Raw genomic sequence first — 25649 nt, forward strand, 5'->3', positions numbered from 1 at the left:
CACTCACAGTTTAAATCTTTAAAACCCTAGAAGTGAAAGGGAACTCTTGATCTTACATTTATAGTACTGCAACCAACACCATCCTTTTAGTAGACCCTCTCTGCCACAGCTTTTAAACTCCAAACCCCCAGTGTACACAGTATATGGTAAATGGCTGCATTTATATATCGCTTTTATTCCAGGGTGCTTTACAATGTTTCTGCTGCTCATTCACACTCACATTCAGGCACACAGATAGCAGCAAGCTACCACGCAATGTGCTGGCGGAACCATCGTGACCAATTTGGGGTTCAGTATCTTCCCTGAGGACACTTTGACATGTAGATATGAGTCAGGGGTCAAACGACAAGCTTATTAGTTGGACACTCCTGACTGAAAGAGTGAGAGAGAGGGCAAAATAGTTTTCTTTCATGTCTCCACTCCCACATACAACTAAAATAAAGTGGCTCTGCTGAATAAATGTGCATATTTACCTAAAAAAGACAGTTGCTCTTTGTGCACGATTTCTGTGATGTTCTGAATCTACCAGTGATTGGCAGTGTTTCTCTCATCACATTTTGCACAACTCCACTGCAAGCTGTAGAAAAATAATTAGGCAATTAGACTTGAATTTTCATTGAATTAGTGCATAGTTAAAAAGTGGATAATAAAGTTTCACTCAAAATTTGACAAAATAATTAAATCCAGGCTTTAGTAAAAAAAAAAAAAAAAAAAAAACTATACTGACTTGCTTGCCACATAGGTCCTGTCCTTATTTGAAAATCAGTTTATTATTTACAGCATCACAAAGAAAGAATTGCCTGAAAGCAGAAAGGTGATTTTGTAGCCACCCGCCAATCAAAGCTATTTAAACGACCAGTATGTAAGATTTAGGGGATCTACTGGAAATAATGGATTACAATATTGTATATTTTAATTAGTGTATAATCACCTGAGTATAAGAATCAAATGAGCCCTTTATATCCACATAGGGGATAGGTCATCTTCCACATGTTTGTACAGTAGCCCAGAACAGATAAACCAAACACCAGCTCTAGAGAGGAACCTTTGCGGACACCATATATTTTCCTGTATATATTGAATGGGAGGATTGAGAGTGAAGAGCATTCAGTTGAATGCAATCTGCAACATCACCACTAGAGGCCACTAAATCCTACACACTGGTCCTTTAAGAGCTAGAGGCTTTGTTGGGTCTGTGATGCCATCAATTACCTCTAAAAAATATAATCTTTCATCAAATGAGAATCATTGTAAGTGGTTGTTAGCAATGTTCCCTGACAAAACAAAAAACAAGTATGATAAATGCACACAGGCTCCCATGTGGGTTTGTATTTTGGTGGAAGTGCAATTTGTGTGGAGGTCTGATTAAGCCCACTGGCCACTGACAGTCCCACGGAAGAAACATATTGATCCCTGAGGGGGAAATTAGATTGTTGCACTCACAAAGACTGAAATTAAAGCAATTAATTCAAACATACAAAACACAGCAATTAATATAAAAAATTGTAAGGATATGTAAACATGCTCACGGAACAAATTGAACAAGGATGGGACGTACAGCATATAAAAGAGTATGAATTAATTTTTGTGCTCTGTTTGTTCAGAGATGTAATGCATAAAATGTAATGGTTTCTAGCTCCTGTAAATGTGGCTTCAAAGACATGAAATGTGTGTTGAATGTCACTCAAATGTGTTTGAAAATGAAATTAAGATAAACACAAATTGTTTAACCTAAATCAAACCAAAATGGAGCTGTAACTCAAATGACACACAAGATTTCTTCTATTTTTTTCTGCTGAGTGACGAAACCTTTGTAAACAGGAGTAATGCAGGACATACAGTTGCTGTGCAATAATTTATAAGGATTCTCACCATGACTATTTTGTAAATTAATTAGCATGAACAATTTCCTGATGTGTCATTGAAAGAAATACAGTAATGAAAATTCAGAATACCCCACTGTTTTAAGTTAGTAAAAATGCACTAACCATGCAGAGAAAAGACTGGAATACTTTCTCTAAGTTTAGTTGTGTGTACACAAATGTTTAAATGTTAAAATGTCACAAGTTAGTATAATCCTCCTTGTCTACATACTGTAAATTACATTAATCTGTTGCCAGAGCAATCAGACTTTCCCACCAGGGCAACTGGTATTCAACCCTCAAACCTTAAGTCTGTGTCTGTCACCCAAGAAACGGCTACTGCTGATGTAGCGGTGCAGCGTAAACAGGGTAACAAATGTCAGGGAGAGATCGTAGAGAAATGTTTTGAAGAAGGTTATACAGATGAGCATCACACTTTTGCAAATAAGACATCAACCTTTGATCCAATAATAAAATAAATAAAGTGTAGGGTGTCCACCACAATGTTTTAAAGGATAGGTTAAAACAAGTCATGCATCCAAATGAGCATTGAAAGAGGCTCCTCCAGTTCACACAGGCCATTAGAAGATCTTATAATGTAATGTAAGTGATGGAGGACAAAATCCACAATCCTCATTGTGTGCAGAGAAATAGATCCTTTAATGGTCAGTTTGAACAGCTTTATTACAGTAAGCAAAATCTGTTTTATTTTTGTTTTAAGACAAACTGTGAAGCTTTATTGTAGAGACTCAACACAGGCCTTTTAATCGTAGCCTTTTCCTCTATTAGTCATACTTCCGCTATATTAGAGGATATTTATTATGTGGTTCAAAAAATGTGATTGAATTTTCAAGCCACCAGGACATTTCATTTTGAATGAAGGTTGAACTTTATTGTAAGATTTAAATGCACGCCACCTCTTGTACAGCTGCTTTACTTTTTTGACATCAATATTTTAGCTCAAGGTCCCTTTTTCTGTTTTATTCCTGTAGCTTTCATATAAACCAGCAGTTTGAGTTTGAGCAAATTGCCCTTGTTGATCTGTGTTGAGAATTGTTTCGCTTTAGGTACTTTAGTATTATTGAAATCCACTGCAAATAAAAGGTGTTTTGAAGAGAGTATTAACCATAGTGGCTAAGGGTAAAGGCTTATTTCTGACATTTTGTGTTCACCACTGTACATTATCCCTGCAGCATCATGGACACAAAAATGAAGAGGGCCAAGAAAGAGGAAGAAAGGAAAGGAACAGACACTCACTGGCACATAAACCTTGTCTTAGCAGCCTGTAGCCAGGAGTCTCCTTCATCCTTGAGCTCGCCTGCGTTTTATTGGCAGAATCAACCCGAGGCAGACCTGAATCACTGCTAAATGCCAGGTCACAACTGGAACCTCTGCAGCCAGTATGAACCTCTCCACTAGCTGGGTTACCTGAGGAAGCTTGTGTGTAGAGCTGATGTTGAATATGAATTCTACATTAACAGAAGTGCGGGTGACACATGATGAAAAGGAGATGGTAAGTAAATGAACATAGACTCTCATAATTAATCCATTATTTGCATCCATCTGGGTGAGCAGTGTTTCTCAGTTTGTTTTTTGTTGCACAGGGCTGAAGTGTCAAACTTAATGAGAAATTGTTAAAATCCCCCCATATACTTTCAGAAATGCATCAGCTTAATCATTTTAGACCTTCCACATTCATGTTTTCAGTGATGAGAGAAACGTCCAGTTTATGTGACAATATATGAACTACACATGAGAATCCTCTATAATTGTATTACACCTACACGATGTCTACAGCCTAGGTTGGTGTTTAAAAGCAGGAAATAAAAGGGTTAAAAAACAAAACACTCAGTACCTCAGATAGAAAATGACTTTATTTACAGGTTTTACAAAATGTACAGTACATGAATAGAAAACACCATTGTGAGTCTATTTTAATCTCCACATCCATTGTAGTTGCTTTTACATGATATCATCCCACGATTATCTGGGAGTCTTCTGTAAGACGGCGCTCTAAAATGCAGCGTGTGACGGGGATGATTTTCTCCCGTGTCATATTTGACGCTGTCAGTCTTTTTTTCCTTCTCACGATCAAATCAAAGCAAGAGATACAATTAAACTAATATTACATTGGGCAATAGCTTGTAACTGCATTTCAAAAGAGAAAAGAAAGAAGAATACACGTTGGCTTATTCCTTCAACGGAATCAACAAGTCATTTTTGCAGAAATTAAATAAAAACTATACATTACACTTGCCATACATATCCAATGTCATGATGACAAACATTGTGTGTATCCGCCCATTGTGTGTATGCACGATGTGTTCAAATTTGGGACACTAGCGAAAGCATTACGCACGAGTAATGACAGTTACAGTTGGACAAGAAAGCAGCAGCTGTGGTCTATGTTACACCAGGCTGAAGTTATCGGGTGTATGGGATCATTTTGGAGCTTGATAAGCCTTTACGGTCTATAATGGACAGCTTGTACTCTCCATTGTCCATTATTTGGAGAGGCACGACTCCGTGAGTTTCTCCCTGCGTTACAGAGCGCGTCGCGCCTCCCTTGTTGGAGGATGGAGTGGAAACTCTCCAGAACAAACTGCTAAGCATCTTCCTGATCTCTGGCCTCATCAGGCAGTAAAGCACTGGGTTCAAGCAGCTGTTTGCATGCGCCAAACACACAGTAACAGGGAACACATACGTGTGCACCATGTAATATGACTTATCCCAGTTGACTGCGTTAAATTTGACCAAGACGCCCCAAAATGTGATGGCATGGTTTGGCATCCAGCAGAAGAAAAAAGACAAAACCACTATAGCGACAGATTTGGTGACTCTCGACCTCCGTTTCGGGTTGCTGCTGTCCATGCTCCTGCGTCTCACGAAGCGCAGAAGCATCAGATAGTTGACGGTGACTATAAGCATAGGGATGATAAAAGCTATCAAGATTTTCTGGATATGATAGAGGGCAAGCCAATCGTGCCCCTCTGGAAACTTGAGGAGGCAGAGTTTTTCTCCAGCGACCACAGTTACAGTGGAGAAGATAGTTGTCGGGGCTGTGGCGACGGTTGCAGCCACCCACAGCACCGCGCACACCAACTTCACACACCGTGACCTTCTGTGAGATTTTTTCTTCAAAGCAGAGGCAACAGATAAGTAACGAGTCACACTCATAGCAGTGAGAAAAAACACGCTGGCGTACATGTTCATCACGGTGACCGAGAGGATGATTTTGCACATGGCGTCTCCAAATGGCCAGCTGAAGTCCAGCGCGGTGTCCACAGCCCAGAAGGGTAGGGTCAGCACGAACTGGAAGTCCGTCACTGCCAAGTTAATGATGAAAAAATTGATGGTCGACCTCTTTCGTCCTTGTCGTAGCCTCATGAGGAAAAAGACGAGCAAGTTCCCCACTAAACCCACTGCGCAAACTACAGAGTACACCACAGAGATGAGTATCCTCAGGATGGGGGTGCCATCTGCCCCGACATCAATGTCTTCGAAACTGAATATCTCTTCACCGGGTGAACTTCGGTTCACTGCTCCACTGTGGTTAAATATTTCATCCATCTTTAAAGTTGAGAACTCGATTTCCTAATGTGCGCACAGGCTAGACCAAAGTGCAACCCAGATACCTCATGGCAAACTGTCCAAGCTTTTAATCCCCGTTCAATAAACAATCATGAATGTTCGACTTCATCACACCTCTGTTAATGAGAGCTGGCTCAGGTTCTGCTTTTATACAGGTGTGTCGCTCCGCTGCTGAGCCACGATTGGTCGGATGAGACGTGACAGACAGACTGGCCCACTCATATAAACACACATAAATCGTCTTGAATCCAGCAGCAAACCCAAGGTCTGGAATCTGGATTGTTGTTGGGGTTTCACAAGAATTTATGTTTATCTTCTCCAACCAGTCAACTCAGCCTGTGACGGAATGCACCATGCGTACAGCGTGCGTAAAATCCATCCAATGGAGTCCTTCATGACCTTTTATGATTATAATTAAATTAAAATATATTAATTAAGTTTTTACATCAAACATGGAGAAAAATGTGCTTATAACAAATAGAATATGTGGAGAAAGAATGAAACATTAAGAACAGACGACACAGGATTAAAAACGATTAAAAGTTGTTTTTTTAAGAAAGAAAGAAAGAAAGAACGAAAGAACGAAAGAAAGAAAGAAAGAAAGAAAAGAATACTGACTGTTTTTGAGTTACTTTCGAGTTACTTCAGACACAGGTCAACGTCGAGACAGATCAAGTAAACTACATTGTCATCCCTTTTACGCTGCTGTATTTATTTCAGTTTTGCAGTAAAATACAATTATTCTCTTCCATCTCTATTAGCATCATCACCAGGAACAGTGTGCATTTAAGCGTGGGTTATGGGTTAGGGGTTAGGTGAAAGTGTTGCACAAAAAAAAAAAATCAGGACTATTGTGACATGTCAGAATTGATGTGCATTTAAACTCATAGTGGATCCTCATGTATCACTCATGCATCTGTGGTCACAGTGCCTTCATTCTTCCACTAGAGGGGGCACTAAGCTTGGACAGATAAGGTAAAATAGAGACGTTCAGTGGACTGCCCATGTGGATGTTCTCAATAGACTTAATTCTACTTTTTGCTGTTTGATTTATAGTGTACAAACTAGGGCTACTAAATAAACAACTCTTAAAAAAAGAAAAGAAAAAAGAAATCAGTTAAAACAATCAAAGTTTACGACATTTAGATGACTGCATGCAGTTACAGTTTCCCCCAAAACAAATTCACATCAGGAATCTCACTGAACTTAATGTCCTCTAATAGTTTCTCCATGACTTTATGAAGGTTTTGTCTCACTGTCTCCACTGGAGAAGACTTGTCTATTTATTCAGTAAGCAGATATGTAGTAGTGCGCAAAACAAAACCTCTGATCTGTAATCATTTCTCTGACTCTGGGTGAAGGCAACAATATCAAAACTGGTCCTCATCTGACCCACTGAGACCCCAAAAGACCTCAGATTTGGATGCAACTGTCAATTGGATCGCAGCACCATATCCGATTTCTTGGAGTAGCATTCCCCTTTAAACCCCCAGTCCTACTGAAAGATAGCCCATTGTCTTAAGTCCACCCATCTGTGGGGGTGGCTCTGCGAAAGTTTGCAGGGGAAAGTTTTAAGCTGTCACTGGCTGTCGGGAGCAGACTGATGGAGGACAGACTGGACAGCTACTCGTAAGCAAACGTGAACACCGATATACAAACAAGCCAAAAAAGATTAAAAATGCAGCAAAAACGCCCCGTGGAGGCAGACTATGTTCAGGCCTAAATTGGAGAAGTTTTTTTGGGACTGTCACAGTTTAACCTGTCGCAACAAAGCGAAATGTGCTTCCAGCCCAAATGGAAATAATTTGAAATAACAATCGACGCGGTGCTAGAAAGGCATTAAATGTTTCTTAACTATAGGTTACCGTCCTGACAAAATGACCCGTTTTGACTGCGGGCTTCACGCTTTTGGACAAGGAGCTTCTCTCATTCACTTCTTCATCGCACTTCTGACGCTCCTGGAGAGCTTCAAAACGTTTGGATTATCACACGAACCAGGTTAGTCGTCTTTTACACATGTGAATTCACTGATTCATCAGTATTTTGCCACGTTCTCTGGTATTGTCTACTTTCATGTGCACGTTTGCTCCACAGCACATCTAATTCAGCCAGCAGCTCTCACTGTGGAGGGCAGGCCAGCTGTGACTTGTGTTTACTAAGGTTTGTGCTGACCATAGCAATTAAGTCCAAGGTTTTACAGCTTAGTCTTGGAGTTGGAAAGACCTTCTTTCCATTGTATCATCACAGGTTCAAGTCCCATCTTCCCTTCTGAAGTGCCTTTGAGCAAAGCGCACAATCTCAGTGCAGAGCTGCTGATGCTGACGCTGACCTCTGACCTCACCAGTGCAGGGCAGGAAACAGAATTTCAGTTTGGTAATGTCTAGGATGTGTTATTATTATTCTCATCATGGAGTTGGTTTCCATTCTAATAGAAGAACAGCTCATCAGCTGTCAGGCTCAGCTATCCTCACATCAGATGACTGATCCTGTCTTGTTTTGTATAATATACTCACCAGCCTCCACTCTCTGCACTTTCATCATCCCGGTCTTTTCTTTTAGTTCACGGCTTGGATGTTAAAAGTCAGGGCTCTCTTGAGATTAGAGAAACAAGCAGAGCAAGCAATCTGGATACACTCTGTTTCATCGGTATACATCAGCTGTGTGCACTTGAGAGAAAAATGAGTAGTATAGACAAGGATGTGTCACTGAGGGGGAGGCATTTGAGGGTTTTGGACAATTTGTTTGACAAAACAAGAAATTTGGTGACATCACTTTGTGCATATTTACTTTGAACTGACAATTCATTGATTAATTGAGAAAATATCCAGCAGATTAGTTGATAATGGAAATTATTGCTAGTTGCAACCCTGCTGATCACTGTGGCTTGGTTTTCTGAGGACCTCCTGACAGCCACCCCTAGTGATCCTAGACCCCACTTTGTGAAACACCTCCAAAGCCTAGCTCCTCATATCTACACAAAGCAGTTTGAAACGACTCCTCACACATGGAACTAGAAAGCTCTCAGCAGCACGTGCCTCCGTCAAGGCCACATAGTCCTCTTTGGTTAGTAAATATTTATAAATCTTTAAATGCCCGACCTGGATCTCCATGGAAAATACACACAATGAAAGCCAATCATGCTGATTGAATGATGGCAGCGATGTTCAGTGATTTGTTTTTTTGTTTGTTTTTTGCAATCAGTGAAATCCTTTTCAGGAATGCTACACTTTGTTGAAGGTTGACTTGTGTAAAATTTAAATAATTACAACTCATGGCCCCCTAACTAATAAACTGTAAAAGAAAACGTAAAAACCTTAAAACCTTGTCATACAGCTGTGTGAAATCGTTGTTTGCATTCTGCTCATAGTTGGTGATTGAGGTGAAGCTAATGACAGCATTATGGGGATTAAGGAGCAGGTCTTTGTGCATTGACAGATAACAGAAAGGCAGCGTGTCTGGAAATTATGATGCAACAAGGGTTGCTTAGTTATACTGGGAGCCATGTAAAATAAACAAGACAATATTGTAAAACAGCTTTTTTATGAACGTCTCATATTATTCTGATTTATTTATTTTTGTCAGATTCACTTTGGCCACATATGTTAATACTGTTTTCTTTATCTGCAAATATTATATTAATAGCCAAGGCAAGGCAAGGCAGCTTTATTTATATAGTGCATTTCATACCCAGGAGCAACTCAATGTGCTTTACATAACAGTAAGAACTGGTAACAAAGAACATAAAAACATACAATTTAAAAAATAAATAAATAAAACCCAATAAAAGTAAAAAAAACTGGAAACATTAAAACATACAATTTAAAAACAAGAAAGCCCCAAAATATAGAAAATAACATGGAAGATGAGGCCTAAAATTTTATTTGAATTTTATTAATTATTTTATTTAGCAATATTATAGAATATATTCCAGTTTTTGCATTCCGAATACATCGTAATGTTGGTTAAAAGGCAAAACTGTCCTACATTACATGTCCTACATTTTCCTGAGTCCCTGTTGCAACACCATCCTTTGTTCTTTCCACATATTTTGGTACTACACATGGTTCACAAATGTCACGTTAGTGAAAGACACATCACATTAAACTTTTTCCTCTGTGCGTGGGTGTACTGAATGTTTATACTAATAGAAAACGTGGATTCTTCAGCGTGACGAACTAAATAAAAAAGATGTGTAATGTTGCACAAAACTTAATCTCCTCTGAACTAAAACTGGAGATGAATGTATGGATTATAAACTGCTATAATTCCTCCTCCTAAAATACTTTTTTTCCCACACTCTTGCTCATAAAAGTGTATCTTTCTCACTCTGCCTTTCATGCTGCTGATTCAGCTATTTCAAATCGCAGGAAATTAAGTCTTTTTTTTCATCAGAGGGATGAGTTCCAACACTTATCAGTCCTGCTGCACATAAGACAAAAAAAGTTAAAAAAAAGGATAGAAGGCAAGAATCCAGTTTGAAGACATGTTTCTCTAACAGACACCATGTATGCTGCAGCTGTGTTCAAACATAAGAGTGACAGATGGGTTTGTTTAGATCTTCCCCAGTATTGTTTACTACTTTGCAGCCACTTTATTGTTTAATTTACCTCCTCTTTCCCATGATTTAGTAACCCATCTTCTTTTACATCTTTTCTTCCCACCATGGCTCTGGCAGAGAGGTTTTTGCGGGATCTGCCTATGTATGAAGTGGTTCATCCGAGCAGAGTGGATGCCAGAGGTCACTTCCTGTCCAACTTCCTGTCTCACCATGCTCGCCGTGTACAGCGTCGACAAGCCTCAGAGGAACCAGTGGACTTAGACCGTGTCTTCTACCAGTTGTGGCATGGCGGACACAGTCTGTACTTTAACCTCACTCTCAACCCACACCTGCTCGCTCCAGGCTTCCTGACGGAGAGGAGGTACGGTGGCCTGGATGGAGCCAAGATCCATCCTCCTGGATCTTCCCAGTGCCATTACTTAGGGGAAGTGTGGGATGAGAACAATGTTAAAGGGAATGCAGCCATAAGTACCTGTGATGGACTGGTGAGTGGATTATATACAAACCATTTGAAATTACTTTCTTCATCTCTGTTTGCAGTTGTATTCCAGTGCATTTAAAGTTGCATAGAAATGTGTCAGCTGCAACAGAGGGCTGCTTTTAAGGCTGAGTGAAGTGTGTTTAATGAGGAGTTATTACCAAAACTTTGCACACTGATCTTCAGACCCCAGATTTATTTGACAACTTAAGGTTCATGCTGCAAGCTATATGCCCTGGATGCATTTTTCACAAAACAGGTGCGTGTGAGTTTGCTGTTCAGAGTTCCCCCTCCCTTGCATAAAATCCCCTCCAGCCAAGAAATGTCTGACAATTCTTTGCAACTACAAATTTTCCCCCTGAAATTTGTGTCTTGAGGCACTGGAACATATACACACATATGTGAAAACACCTTGCTGTTGGCAGTGACGTTTATTGCACTTCCATAGTAACCATGTAATTGTGGCTGAAGAACAATATAATACTCCCAGCAGTACATCTGCACAAACACAGCAGGAATCCAAACTACAGTATAGTCCAAAACCTGCTCACCCGTATTCACAGACTGTTTGTTCAAAATGCAGTCAGCCATTTATGCTTTGCTCTGTGATGTGCGATCACGATGAAAAATATTTTTTAGACAGCTAATGCTTGGGCTCATTGGTGCATTTGAGATTTTTAAATTGACAACAGACCATTTTTAATCTTTGACAACGCACATAAATCATCACACATCACAGTGTCACAGTAATAAAGCACCAGATTATATCTGGTCCATGGCCATCAAAAGTTTTTCCATGCTGCATAAACACACATAAACTCTCCATTTCGTATTTTTTTTCTGAATTGGTAGATAGAGTATGCAGAATATGTAAATTATTTTGATCATCACTGAGTTTTTAAAAACCTAATACTCAATACAGATGGTTAGATGCAATGGAAGATCTCATTCCTAGATAAATCAAAACATCAGAATCCTGATGTCCAGATGAATCCTTTTACTTAAAAAATCTGAATATGATGCACAAAAATAATAATTTGACCAATCTGTTCAGCAAGAGTTTGAATGCAGAGATTTGTCTTCGCATTTAAAAAAAAAAAAAAACTAAAGTTAAGCAGCCCTTTTAAGCTGCCACAGCCCAGTGTGAGCAGCATTAGAGAATGCAAAAGTGTTCATAACAGACACAGTGATGTTCACGTTTATCTGACATTACATATAGTGTCTGCATGAACCAGTTTCACAGGCTTAATTTGAAAGGTTAAAGGATAGGATATAGATTCAGGCTTTTTAAACTTAGTACTTCTTAGTATTTCCTTAGGAAATGGGTCTTGGTCATTGTAATAATTTCTAGTCTCCACACGGACACTGAAGCTATTTCCTCAGAGTGTGACTACACTTTAAGAGATAAGGGACAAAATCTGCAGTCCTTGATCTGTGGAAAATTTGGCTGAAGCTATTATGAGGTGAACTTTGAGATATATTTTTCACAGAAAGAGGGCTGTGGGCCAGTGTTTTACAGTGTAGTCACGCTCCAGTGGAACAGCTTCAGTGTCAGTAAAGAGAGTTATAATTTGTTACAGTGACCAAGACCTATTTTCACATACATACGTGCACTTCAGTGTTGTATTCAGACAGCCTTGAAGAAAATCCAACCCTACCTTATCTTCTTAATAATTCATTTAATATTGATAATACTAATTTATGTTAGAAAGTAAAACCTTCCTGTGAGGCAACATTACAGATGAAATATTCACCTTTTCTGTTTACAGTCACTGTGCTTGACCATATTTAACTGTAAAGTGAACCCTGGTGCCAATTGTTGTTTTATTGCCCACTACACTTAAAGCAAATACACATTGCCTAACCGATTTAGCATTGCACTCCTAATGAATTATCAGACTTGTGATGGACAGTTATAAAAAAAGAACAGAATTGATGCAGCAGAGCCAGAAATTACATCTTTTTTTCTTTTTTTTGTCCATGCATTCTTGTTCCTTGTCAAAATCTGGCGGCTACATTACCCACAATGCAACTTTACTCAAGGCTCTTGACTGTAAAAATTCATGAGTGTTATGCTAGTATAGCGGTTAATGTAATCTTGAGCTGCTAGCCTCAAGCAGGGATGAGGAGTGGGCTACAGAGGTCTAGTAACTTCACCTCTTTCTAATGCCATGTTCCTAGATTTATAGTCTTTAACCCTGACTGACATCAATTTCACTTAGATCCCTCTAGGGCCACAAAAGGCTTTATACAACTTTTTTCTCACACGCAGTAGTACTCCACAAGCCCTGGATGTGTAAAATCATTTGAGTTCCCCTTTAAGAAGGAAAGGCACCATGAAGTGTTTGTTTGGGAAATGATCAGTAAAAAGTCTGTGCATGAATTCTGTTTTGCAATCTCTCACTTTTTTCCACAACAGTAAACCAGACATTGATATTATTAATTCAGTGGCTGCTTCCTAACACATTTTGTGCAGTCTTTGCTAAGCAATCTCAATCCTGTGAGGTATAGATTCAGTGAGAAGTTGGAAAGAAGCACTTGCTCAGCAGCGACGTCTCAGTACAAAGGAAACACAGCTCACTCTTGACACAATAAAGGAGATATGCATGGATTCATGTCGTTCAAGCCCTCTGCTTTGATTTGTCAGTCCACGATCTGGATGGTGGTCTTTGTTTTTTCACACTTTGTCCATGTAAACCTTGTTGATTCTTCGCATCATTTAAGTGTCAAATATTTTTATCTCAGCTGATATAAGTGGAACCAGACATAGTCTCCTGCTGCTGTAGTTCAACTATTTAAACATTTAATGTTTTATGTGCTCTGAAAGTCCTTCCTTTCTGATCACACATGTGTCTCTTCTTGGTTTTGGAAACTTCAACAAAACATTTTCACCAAAAAAAGCATCACTGACATCATACCTTTCCTTTTGAAATCTTTAAGCTGTAGCACAGCACACTAAACTTCCCAAACAAAAAGTCTGTTACTGAGAGACTGGAACCACCACATCTTGCACCAATTTATACCCAATTAAAGTCTTATAGATCACATGTTTTACCAAGTCTAATGTTTAGTTGAAAAGTAACTCAGTATCTTGACCCTGTTTGCATTCTGTATATTAAGCTGCAACTGCATGATTCACTTGAGTAGCTGGCTGTTGTACCAAGCAGGTTTGCATAACGAGGAGGTCGATCATCATTCGAACCACTGACTGTATATAAATACAGACGTTATGAAAGCTCCCCAAAAGTGAAGCCAAAACATCTCGATCGACCCCTAGTGGCTGGCTGCTGTATTGGTCATAAGTCCTGCCTCCTTCATGTTAGCAGATGGGACAGGAGCCAAACTGAAAAGTCAAAGTACATGTCAAATACATGTTTCCCAATGACGGTTTGTGTCGATTTAGGTAGTTCTTATCATGCAGATGTTTGTCCAAGTGCTCGTTTTTCTGATAAGTTTGTTTTTGGTCATTTGACAATATAAAAAGGGGCTGTGACATCAGGATGGACAGCTGTTCGCAAACCTCCCTCAGGTGATAGGACAGCTGAGGGGGCATGTCCTGTTATCCCAGTATGGCAGCTCCAGGAAAGGAGATATTTTGGCTTCACTTTTGCATAGAGACAGGAAGTGCGTCCATATTTCCGTATACCGCCAAGAATTAAAACTGTAGAATACAAGCATAATACACACTCAGTTTAACTCTCACCAGTTTTAAAAGACCAAAAGTAATTTGACCAATAAAGATAAACCTAATCAAAGTCATTCTTATTTCAAATTTGATTCAAAATCCTTTGCAGAGATTAACAGTCTGAAGTCTACAAAAGATCAAAAGACACATGGTATCCACATTAATGGTGTCCTGCCAGACCAGCAGTGCAGGCAGCTTCACGTTGTGCCTGTTTTGCTGACTTCTTTCCTTTATTTTAGTCTTTCAGCAAGTGAAACACATGATCAGTTGGATTGAAGTGAGGTGATCGACGTGGACAGTTCCTACCATTTTACTGTTTGGCCGTTAAAACACCTTGGCTGTTTTGGATTATTGTCCTAAAATTAGTATGTTTAGAGGTTACTCAAACACCCTTAAAGGGAGTCCACAGAGCCAAACCTATGAAAACTTTGTCACTGTCAACGTATTTAGAAACTGCACTGTAGAACATTTGCCAGCACTCTTGAAGATAATCCAGAGCTGTTTTGTCAAATTTAAGATGAGCATTAATGTTTTTTGTCGTCTGTAACTAATCACATTTTGCACTTGTACGTTTATGGTGTTAGAGCAATGAATACTGATGACAGATGAGAAGATAAAGGCCTGCAGATAATTTTTGTATTGTTTTTAGTGGGTTCTTTATGTCTCTTTATGATTGTATGTCCGACTGTTGGAGGCAATTAGGAAGAGATGAAATGTCCCCCTTTTTAAAATATTGTTTTGTGACCGTTGTGTCTGTTGGCCATCTTCATACGAAAAGCTGAAGAGAGGCAGTTTGCAATTTGGAGATGCTGGCTGTTGTATGAGATAAAGAAGCGTGATGAAGTGTTTGTGTTCATAACTAAAGCATGAGCACTAATCTCCAGTTTATTTATATTTTAAGTCATGATAAGTTATAAAAAATGTAATATTTGCTTGAAAACAATTGGTTATCTGTAATCCTTAGTGGGGACTGTCATGACCTGACACAAAATAACCAAATTAAAACAAATTAAATGCTGGTTTGGTACAATTAAACCAAAGGAGGTGATAACTAATTAAAGTATGGCATGTGGATGTCAGTGAAATCAGTAATATGTGTGAAGTTTTAACGATGTGAGCATTTAATGTGTGTGTGGGTGTGGGTGCAAAAAGCAAAAGAACTAATTAAATGCCCTAACAAACTAAACTAAAAGGAGATGTCTAAAAAGGGGAGAGCAAATAGAGAGAACGACGTGGCTTAAGTAACATCAGGACAAAGGGTCCAGTTGCACTAAGTAGTCACCTGCAGGGGAGAGGCACAGATTATAAACAGATACAAACTCCCAGATGACACCACAGGGGCTATCATAGGGACATTTACTGTGTACGTACTTATGTATATGTATATGTGCACAGGGATTTAGACCTAATTTATGTAGTAGAATATATTAAAACTCCATGAGTTAAAAAACTTCACATCAGTAACTTTATGTCTATTATTGTTCAATTAGTCATCATCAGTAATCATCAATGGTTTTCTTCTTCATTTGCATTAATAGTCTTAAAAGACACATTTTCTTGAATAAATGTGAGAGTGATTATAGACATATTCATGCACAGAATGAGAGGGAGTGTAAACACACAGCAGACACACACCCCTGTTAGTGGATCAGCATCCTCCCTTCACAGCTTTCTGTGACTGATTACAGACGAGGTTAGGAATCCACAGCTCATAGACCTAAATTGTTTTCCAAAGAAAATTCAGCCAAGTTTTTTTGTTCTGTCCTGTTGCAGTTTAAAATGCAGATGAAGTTCCCCAAAATAAGCATATTTGCATGGGAGCAACATATCTTTGTCAGGATGTACAGATCCTGAATCATACAGTGCAGTGTGTCATTAAGGCTTCTGCAAGTCTGCCAAGGAAACTGCAATATGTTAAATTAATATTTCTAATAATTATTAATAATTAGTCTGTGTTTTTTTATTGTCTTCAAAGTTATAATTAGAAAAATAATATTATTGTATGGCATTGGTAGTTATTTATGGATTGTATTTTTGTACTTTCTATTAAGTATGCAGCACTTCCAGGTATTAATACCTACACCCTGCTTTCATATAATGTTCTCCTAGACTTTGTTTTTTATAAAGTTGGCACAATAGCTGTCTATATGAGAGTGTACATGTTATCATATATTGGTAGGAAGTTGGAGCTGTTATTGTGAAAAGACACAAGAAGTGTTGTTGTCATTGAAGAAGTGTGTTGTAAACATGGCTGGAAAATACATTTTTTGCGTTTATGGAATATAGAGCTGCATTGATTAGTCGAATAATCAAGTGGTTGATTGAAAGAAAAATGAATCAATTTTAATAATCAATTATTCATTTTATTAATTTTCTTAATGAAAAATGACAAGCCTCTGAAATGTGAATTAGAAACTTATATTGTCATACATGATGGGAAAGTGAATATATTTGGGTTTGGGTGTCAAAGGACAAAACAAGAAATTTGAAGACGTCACCTCAGGCTTGAAGAAATTATAACATTTTCATTATTTTTTCATTATAATTTTTCTCTATTTCCTTCATGAACATTTAATTTTTATACCAAATTAAAACATGTAGTCAAATCCCAAAAAACCCTCCCCCTGCCATAGCTACATGTGGTCATTTTTAGATTGTTGGATAACATTTTATTTATGTTGAAATGTTATCAACGTTTAGTAAGACCCTACCACTACAAAAGAGTTGCAGTTTTGTTCTGTTTAGATTCCTTTTTTAAGTGGGACTTGACTTGACTTGACTTTGACTGAATGATTTTGGAAACAGCAACTTAATCCCACAGAACCGCTTTACATTTCTGGGTCTTTGTTGTGCAAATTCTCAGTATTGTATATTGAACATATCCAGCAGACACCTACCTGTGTTTCCTCTTAATCCAATCAGATTGCTAAATTGTATGGAAACATATTAGCAGCTATGTACCAAAACACCACACCTCCTATTTATTGTTTGTTCATGTGTGAAGCTTTTGATGTATGTGATGCACTACTACATCAGACAAAGACCCTCATCACGTTGTTAGTTTCCTACTGAGCATCAAGATTATTCATAATCAACCACGTACAAAGAAACATTGTAGCATTGTGCATTGTGCATTCTTTTTGAATTTGCATACTGTCTTTACAAACCAAAATTGTTTGATTTTCATGAAAACAAATTACACCGTATTCAAGCATCTGCAATTAGTACTGTCATTACATTTCAAGTGTCATTAAAGAGAAGCACTACATACATGTTGTCGTATAACAGAAGGCTAATATCTGACATCCTGTTGGGATGCACAGCTGCACTTTTGGTCCATACATGGACACGCACATGTGTGGACAAAACCGAAGTAGTACTTGTCTTATTCATCAAAGCGATCACTCTATCAACCAAAAAAGGTTGTTTTCACAGTCTAAATGTAAAAAAAACACACACAATCCAAAATGTCACGATATTTCTACTCTTTTTACGTGAAATATGGTGTAAATGAAATGTTTTTGGATTAAAAATAAGGGTTCCGCTAAAAAAAAAGTTTTGGCCAGTAATATCCAGGTAATACAAAGAGTTAGTATCAACCTGAAGCTTTGGTGTAGTGTTACTTTTCTGAACCACAAAAAAGTGCAGAAACTATTTTTTGCTGAAGATTTAGCTTAAATTTAAGCTGTATTTTATGTATGAGTACTTATAAATATGTATATTTCCATCAGAATATATTCCTTGAAGAGGTGGGCTGCCACATTGCTGCAGGGTTAGGGTCAGGCTAAAATTAAAATAACCTAAGAACTTAATGCAATACAATAAAATAAGTGCTCTACAGCTTTTTTTGATGACAATGGTGAAAAGGCAGCTTGACATTTACAGGTAGTTACAGAACACATAAAACTAACATAGCAAGCGTGACAGTAACTTAAAAAGGCAGAGGCAGTGCACGGCACATAATGGAAAACAACCTTGACAAGTCATTTTATGAACTGTGCACTGTCAGACACTTTGTAAGCCATCAAAAGAAAAGATCATTAATCAATCAATCAATCAACTTTATTTGTCACTGTACCGAAATACAACGAAATTACAGCAATCATCATCATCATTACCACCTGTTTGAGTAATTGAGTCAATTTTTAAGGAACAAATGTCAAAATTGTCAGATTCCAGCTTCTTTTACATTATCATCAGAATATTATCTGGTGTCTTTAGTCCTCTATGATAGTTAACCAAATATGTTATTTTTGGTCACATTTTAGGTTTTGGGAAAAGGTGATAAAGATTTTTCAAACATTGCTAAAGAACTAATTGAAAATAATAGATTCATTGATAATGAACAGTAAATGTCTTGTTTACATGTTACCCGGCTTATTGATGATCAAAGAAGGAATCATTTGAAGCAAATGATGAGAAAAAAAAGACATAAATTACTGTGGTATGTCAGGTTGTGCAAATACCACATGAGTACAAATCATTGGAAAAGAAAATCAGACAGTCTGTATCAATCAATCAAACGTTTTAATATAGCACCTTTCATACAGACTAGAGTAGTTCAAAGTGCTTAGCAACAGACAATCTGTAAGCCATTTAATGAAAAGATCATTACTCATGCTGTTTTTCACAGAATAAAAAGATACATTTACTAAAACAGCAAAAACAACAATTCAAAACAAGGCAAATAGAAAAAGACAGTAAACACATCTATTCCTACATGTATTTGGAAAGGTCCAGCTTATTTTACATTTTACGTTTACAGTTTTACATCTGAAGGGTCTGAGTTGTTTTCCTTCTCATAGCAGAGGTAAAGCAGGAGAGATGACACGTTGGTATTAAACACCAAGTCTTGTAGCTATATGAGCTACAGTTACATACATAGACTGAATGTCATTGGTTGCTGACACAAATCGCAGGATGTGAGCCTTGTCTGATTTCTGGTGTCTCCCATCTCTCAGGTTGTCTCTTCTTGGTGTCCTCTTGAGCCTCCCCGCCTGTGCACTTCCAGTTCACAGCCTGGCGCTGGTTTCAGTTAATTTAGGTTATTACATTCATACAGACAGAAACAAAGTAAAATAACTTAATAGATCAAGGCAAACTTTCAGTGGCGATCACAATTTGAACAAAAAGAGTTTGTTTCTTTACAGCAGCTGGTGTATCTGTTAGTCGATCCTACAGTACATAGCATTTTTAGAAGATGTTAATCCCAGTGTTTATAATTAATCATAATAATAAGTTTATTTGTACAGCTCCTTTCATACAAAGAAATGCAGCTCAAAGTGCTTCACAGGAAAATGACATAAAAACATATAAGAACTAACCCAAAACAGCATAGGATGGGAAATAAATTCCACCTGATAACATAAGTAGAAATAAGATCAAATAAAGTGAAAGTACAATGCATAAAATATGTGCTTCAGTGGTGGTAATTTGAGACTTAGTAAGTTAAAATTCAGAAAGTATTTTGCCCTGTGTGCACAATCCATAAATCGGCGCCATAAACTCCCTTTTCCCAACAGACACAGACTCACTGGTCTTGATCAAGTGAAATAAGCTTCTTTCAGCATCAGTTGCTCCATTAGAGGCAGTGTAAGGGCCCAGCTGAGGAGTGTGATTAATTACTAGGGATAAGCAGGAATGGGGGCTGCGCCTAAGCAATCTAAATGTGTGAGACTCTTTTCCCATTTGACTTTTCCCATGTGGTGCGCATATTGTCACACCAGCCCTGCTGTCTGGTCACTGGTGGGTCTCTGTGACTTTGAGACAGCTGAGGAAGAGGAAATAGGAGACTAAGGTTGGTGGGAATTAAATATAGGGCAAGGATGGACAACAAAAAAAGGAAAGAGCTAAAGGAATTTGGTTTTGGCACTGTGTCAACGCGGTACAGTAATTTTTGAGATATTTGACCCCCCCCCCCCCCCCCCCCCCCCCCCCCCCCCCCCTCGTCACAGCCGCACCCTGAACTACTGCTACTGTAGCTTCATGACTACCAGCAGGCACTTGACCCATTGAAGCTGAATTGCTCTGATGCCACTCGATGTCATCAATAGAAGAAATGTCAGCTGCAAACCCGGCTGTTTTCACTGTTTCACTGTAACTTGCTGATTTTGTTTTTGCATGCTCAGGAAAAGTCAGTATGAATATGAAATGTGTAAAACAGCTGAGACAAGCTACTGCATATTTTGTATGCAATTTTACAATTCAAAAAAATGTGGAGGAAAGATTTCTGTTTTGTGTTTTTTTGTATTAAACTAGCATATGTCATATTAATAACAGCTTGTCTGAGGACAGCAGATGGATTGGTAGGCTCAGCATGAAGCTAAGACAGCTGCAGAAGTGAAAACAGAGCTGCTTATTTTGATAATATATAATTTGAGATTTAAGATCAACCTGTATTGCCATAATTGAGAGGTTTCCGTCTGGGAATCCACTACCAGAAAATATCAGCTCCTTTAAAGGGACAGGCGCTTGTCGTTACATGCGCTTATGAAATATTAAACAGTTTTGGTAAAACAGTCCACATTTCAGCTCCTCTTGTGTTGATCCGAGAGTTAAAAAGAGTTAATGAAATACTTAAAGAAATGAAGAGAAAACTAACTTAAAGCTCTTCTTCTTCTCAGACAGGAATGTTCAAGTTGTCGGACGAAGAGTTTTTTATTCAGCCAATGGAAAAATCAAACCATGAGATATCTGCACCACAGGCACACGCCGTCTACAAACGGCATGCGTATCCCAGCTCCCGGAGTCCAAATGTGCTGCCCATCTCAGGGAAACAAGCTCTCAACGGTACCTGTGGAGTCACAAGTAAATACAATCCTCAAACACACACACAAATACAGTAGAAACGTTTTAAAATACCGGTTGCCATCTGTTTCTTGAAATTCCATAACAATATATATATAATTAGATAGCACAAAGGAGAATCATTCAGCATAAGTAGCCCACATTATGCCAAGTTTAATCCACTATAAGACTAGGCATACTTTGAGCTACTTAGGCTTATAGGGAACTGATCAGTGAATAATGAGAATGAAGCTGATGACTGATCACATTTTCTTTTCTTTGTCATGAGTTTGTCCCCAGATAATTATCTCCAGAGGTCAGAAGAATAAAAACATTCAAAGTTTTTAGTAGCTCATACATCAGCTGCTTCAGTTTCTGAGAAAGTTTAATTGGCCCTAAAAGAGAATTGAGCATTATAGAAAGATCAAGAAGATGTGCTTTGAGTTTGAATACATTATTAGAAATTTGCACAGTCATGTTAATTATGAAAAAATAATCTTTCCTGTCTCTTCCTGACATCAGTGCAGTGGTGTGTGTTTGACTTGTGGCAGTCTTAAGACTCTCAATGGACTGATCGGGCTCAGATATAGATCATCTTTATTTTTATGAGAACCAGCTGATGTGAAGAAAAGTTACAGAACAACAACCACTGCAGCATGAGTCATACAGTAGGTACAGAGAAGGTAGATAGGTGAGCTTAACCTCCATATATACAGCGTAGGTTAGCTCAGCATAAAGGCCATTTTCCAGCAAGATATTACAATAAAAAAGGAACAAAAGAAGAGCAACATGCAATAAACAAGGTATCAGCTCAGTCAAAGCAGTCACAGGAAGGCAGAGAGATGTATTGAAGGTACCGTGTTTTTAGGTTCCATGAGACCTCTGTAGGCTGTAATCATGGAGGATGTTGCACCTGTGAGTGTTTATCTGGTTAAAACAGACAATTAAACCATGCTTCATTGAGCTGGTAATCAAAATGCAGAAAGATTCTCCCACAAAGAGGTTGCTTTAATTTTTAAGCCACCTCCTAAATTATTTTCATTTATCATTTCTTATTTAAAGTTGCCCTCTACTCAAAAGTATGTTTTTCTTCTTGTTCCTCTAGTTTGATGTTTGAGCTTCACTGTGCAAAATAATTTATATACAGACTTTAATTCACCTCCTGAAAGTAGAAAGTTTCACTGTGCTCATTGAAAATCTGATTTCAGGGTGTGGGTTTACAAGCGTGATTACATCACAACTTGTTTGGAAGCTAATCATGCAACTTACACAAGTGTCATGTGGAAAGTTGAAGCCCCCAGTGCACAGAAACTGAGAATACACTTCTGAGTGAAGTAGGACACAGCTTGAGTCCCGAAGTTAAACTTTTAAAGTGACATATATTTGCATAATCATAGATTCTGAATTTTTTTAATGAGGGAGAAGGAATAGATGTCATTTTAAGGATTTCAGAGTGGTAATTATACTTTTTATGGACATTTCAGACACACATTAGTGTTCAAAGCAGAGTTAAAAAAAAAAAGTCTTAATGCATGTCCTGGGGGGTTTTAGGCCTCTATTTAGTCCACCAAGCAAGACAAAAGTAGATATACATAATCGAGCACATGTGGCATGTTAAAAGTCAAACCTGGTGTGCTACGTTGTTGTTCAGAATGTTTATTTCTATCTCCTAACTCCAGATTCCCATCAAAATTTTGAATACACCGAGAGACAGCGGGAGCAGTGGGAGCACCGTCAGCAGAGAAGGAAGAGGAGGATACATCCGCGTTCAGTCAGCAAAGAGAAGTGGGTGGAAACGCTGGTGGTGGCTGACCCAAAGATGGTGGAGTACCATGGGAGCAAAGCCGTGGAGAGCTATGTGCTTGCTGTCATGAACATTGTGAGTGTGTGACGTTCACGTTAACATAACAATCTCATGTATGACAATCTGTTTTGATTCTGGTTGAAGTGTAGTTTTTTTCGACACGTTTGATCCTCTCCAAGCTTTCACTAAAACACAGAAGAGTACAACATCTACACAATGACACTTACACAGTGTCTACATACGATGAGCAGCATAAGCAGAAAATTAGCAGCAGCAGCTCAAGTTCACTGTTTGCATGCACACAGGATGCATTTAGTATGGAGTGTAGCCAGGTAAAAATCAAGCATACTAAAATGTACTTGAAGGATATTGCAATATCAATAAGTACTTTTCAAAAACAGCATTTTGTTTGGCTGAAAAATATATTAAAAGTGTATTTTACTTTAAAGTGTAGCTTTTATTTTTTTAATTAGTTCTTCAGTGTAGTTGAAGAAGGTGCAATAAGCAATACTAATAAGGTGCTAATAAGCAACACAACTTTAAGTGCATATTATCGGATTCTTCCTAAGCACAAGACTAAACAATAGATACAAGTGTACACTTAGTCACTTTTTTAAAAGTATCCTTTAATCTGTTTAGATATAAACACAGTTAAGGTCTCCCATGTTTTGTCAGCACTCATAACCAAAAAAACAATCACTTTAGTTGCGTGTAAAAGAGAAGGTAAAAGACTGCAAAAAAATTTGTTTTGGGTCATGGTTACACATATATAGACAGTTGTATTAATTAAAAAAGTAGAAGAGTATCTCTTCTGTTAAACATGGCTAAAAACGCCCTGTTATTTGCTTTCTTGCCGAGAGTTGGACGAGAAGATGAATACCACTTTCATTAAACCAGGAGATGATTATCTTAGTTTTGCATAAAGACAGAAGCAGCAGGACACATCTAGTCTGACTCTTCCCAAAATAAAAAAGTATACAATTAGCAACACAACATGTTCCATCGCATTTGTTAACTCGACACAAAAAAACTAAAGTTGGATGTTACATGCTGGAACTATTTCTTGTCCAGATGCAGTGACTTCCTGGCATCCTGTCATAACATTGGGTTGCCAGGCAACTGTTTGTAAACGTTGGTAAGCTAGAGTGACACCAGTTTAAGGAGGATGACATTTTTTCAAATTTTTTCAGGTAATACTTTTGTCCCACTAACATATACACTTCAATATACATATACTTCATGTACATACACATATAGTTTTAGAAGAGTCTTCAGGTTGACATCTCCTTTAATTAATTAACTACTATTCATTAAAAACAGTTGGCTGTCAATTTTATTATGACACAAAGTGTATTTGTTCACCCCACTAAGAATCAGAAACATGATATGTGAAAATCACCTCATGTGTTTTGGATGATACTGATGTTTGAGATTAGATTATGTTTCAGTTTTTCCATCCTTGTGTCAGGTAACATAATGGATCTATTTAACTCTTCTAATCTTTCTTTTTTCAAGCACAGCTCCCTCTTCTTTTGTCAATCAATGTTATTATTACCTCCTAGTTTGGGGTTAAGTACACTGACTCCTTGCCTGTTATTGATTAGCACATAAGTGGGTTTTTCCAAAATACAGTATGTACAGCATACAGCAACTACTGAAAATACTGTCAGAGGACAGAATATCAGGAAAGGGAATTCACTGACAGAGAAGCTCACGGATTAACAGACAATAATACAAGGAGGAAGCTGCCATTATATCCCACATCCTCTTATGGTTCTTTTTTTGAGTCCTGCACACTCCAGCTTTGAACTCTGAAGTCCCAAACGATTATGTTTTGTGAAAACAATCTTCCACTGCATGAGGGGAAGCAACCTCTTACCCGTGTCCAAACAATAAGTAAGGGCATCATCTTCCTCAGCCACCAGCTGCTCCATTGTCTCATCGCTGACGCTGTATTGAAGTTGTCAGCTTCAGAAGAGGATCATGTTTTTTTCATTTTCATTCTGCTCTACTGTATGTTGATTTACACACACATGGGACAGCCAGGATAGTAAATCTCAGCAGAAACAAATGGAAGCCCTTTCCCAAAAATAACTCCTTTTACATGCTGATCTCTTGGTAATTTATTGTGTTTTCTCTGGGATTTTTATTACAGCTATATGTTAGAAGAAGCAGAACTATATTACATAAAGAAAGATGGAGTGTGAATTTAAAAAGCACATTTAATCCTAAGAACTAGGTGCAAGCAAGTGGGTTGACAGGAAATATGTACAATCAGCAGCACATTGTTGCAAAAAAAACCCCCATGAGCTTTAAATAGTCGCAGCTCTATTTTTATTCACACGAGAAACAATAGAGAAAAAAGAAACAAAACGAATGTTACTGAGAAGCTTTAAAAAGTTGTCGCGGAGCTGATTCAGCTACAATATGTGCACTACAAACTTCTGTGAATGAACACTAGTGTACTATGAGAAACAAGGACCACAAGAGGAGTTTTGATGAATTAGGTCTTTTATGTGTTTCAAAGCTTTTCAGTCTCAAGTGCCTCAGTTACACAACTTGCACAGAAGGTTTAGTGTGTTGATGGTTTGCCTGACATTAAGAAGAATGGAGTGAATGGAGTCTGACCAGTTAAAACGAGTGTTTCTTCTAGGACTCTGCGTCGTTATCATCATGAGTTATCATCAGACTCAAGTGGTTATTTATAAATACAAGCATTTTTATTGCCTAATGATGTGCTCTCTTGTGCTCCTTAGCATCAAACTGTTACAGTTCATCGAACTTAAAACATATTTCACTGAAAGTATTGCAGGATCATGTTGGCTTCAGTCAAGCAAAGAAGTCCCAAAGACATTTGTTGTGATTATTTTGTCGGTGTTCGAGAC

At 38.1% G+C, this 25649-nt stretch overlaps 2 protein-coding genes across 2 annotated transcripts in view; one reads left to right on the forward strand and one right to left on the reverse strand.

The window, feature by feature from the left end:
• Positions 1-4286: 4286 nt before the first annotated feature.
• LOC133978115 (relaxin-3 receptor 1-like) lies at positions 4287-5432 on the reverse strand. Its single transcript, XM_062416472.1, has one exon. The coding sequence runs from the start codon at positions 5430-5432 to the stop codon at positions 4287-4289; it is 1146 nt and encodes a 381-aa protein (XP_062272456.1).
• A 1898-nt stretch (positions 5433-7330) lies between these two features.
• LOC133978106 (A disintegrin and metalloproteinase with thrombospondin motifs 7) overlaps positions 7331-25649 on the forward strand; it is an 82653-nt gene continuing 64334 nt past the window's right edge. Inside the window, exons 1-4 of the mRNA XM_062416460.1 lie at positions 7331-7451; positions 10129-10496; positions 20798-20981; positions 22640-22839. Of these exons, the coding sequence (XP_062272444.1) occupies positions 7331-7451; positions 10129-10496; positions 20798-20981; positions 22640-22839 (873 nt within the window). The remainder of the gene's footprint in view (positions 7452-10128; positions 10497-20797; positions 20982-22639; positions 22840-25649) is intronic.

Source organism: Scomber scombrus, chromosome 1, assembly GCF_963691925.1.
Source record: "Scomber scombrus chromosome 1, fScoSco1.1, whole genome shotgun sequence".
Classification (NCBI taxonomy): domain Eukaryota; kingdom Metazoa; phylum Chordata; class Actinopteri; order Scombriformes; family Scombridae; genus Scomber; species Scomber scombrus.

What these genes read in the sequence shown, in the direction of transcription:
- LOC133978115 (XM_062416472.1), bottom strand. Translation starts at nt 5,432, where the DNA reads ATGGATGAAATATTTAACCACAGTGGAGCAGTGAACCGAAGTTCACCC.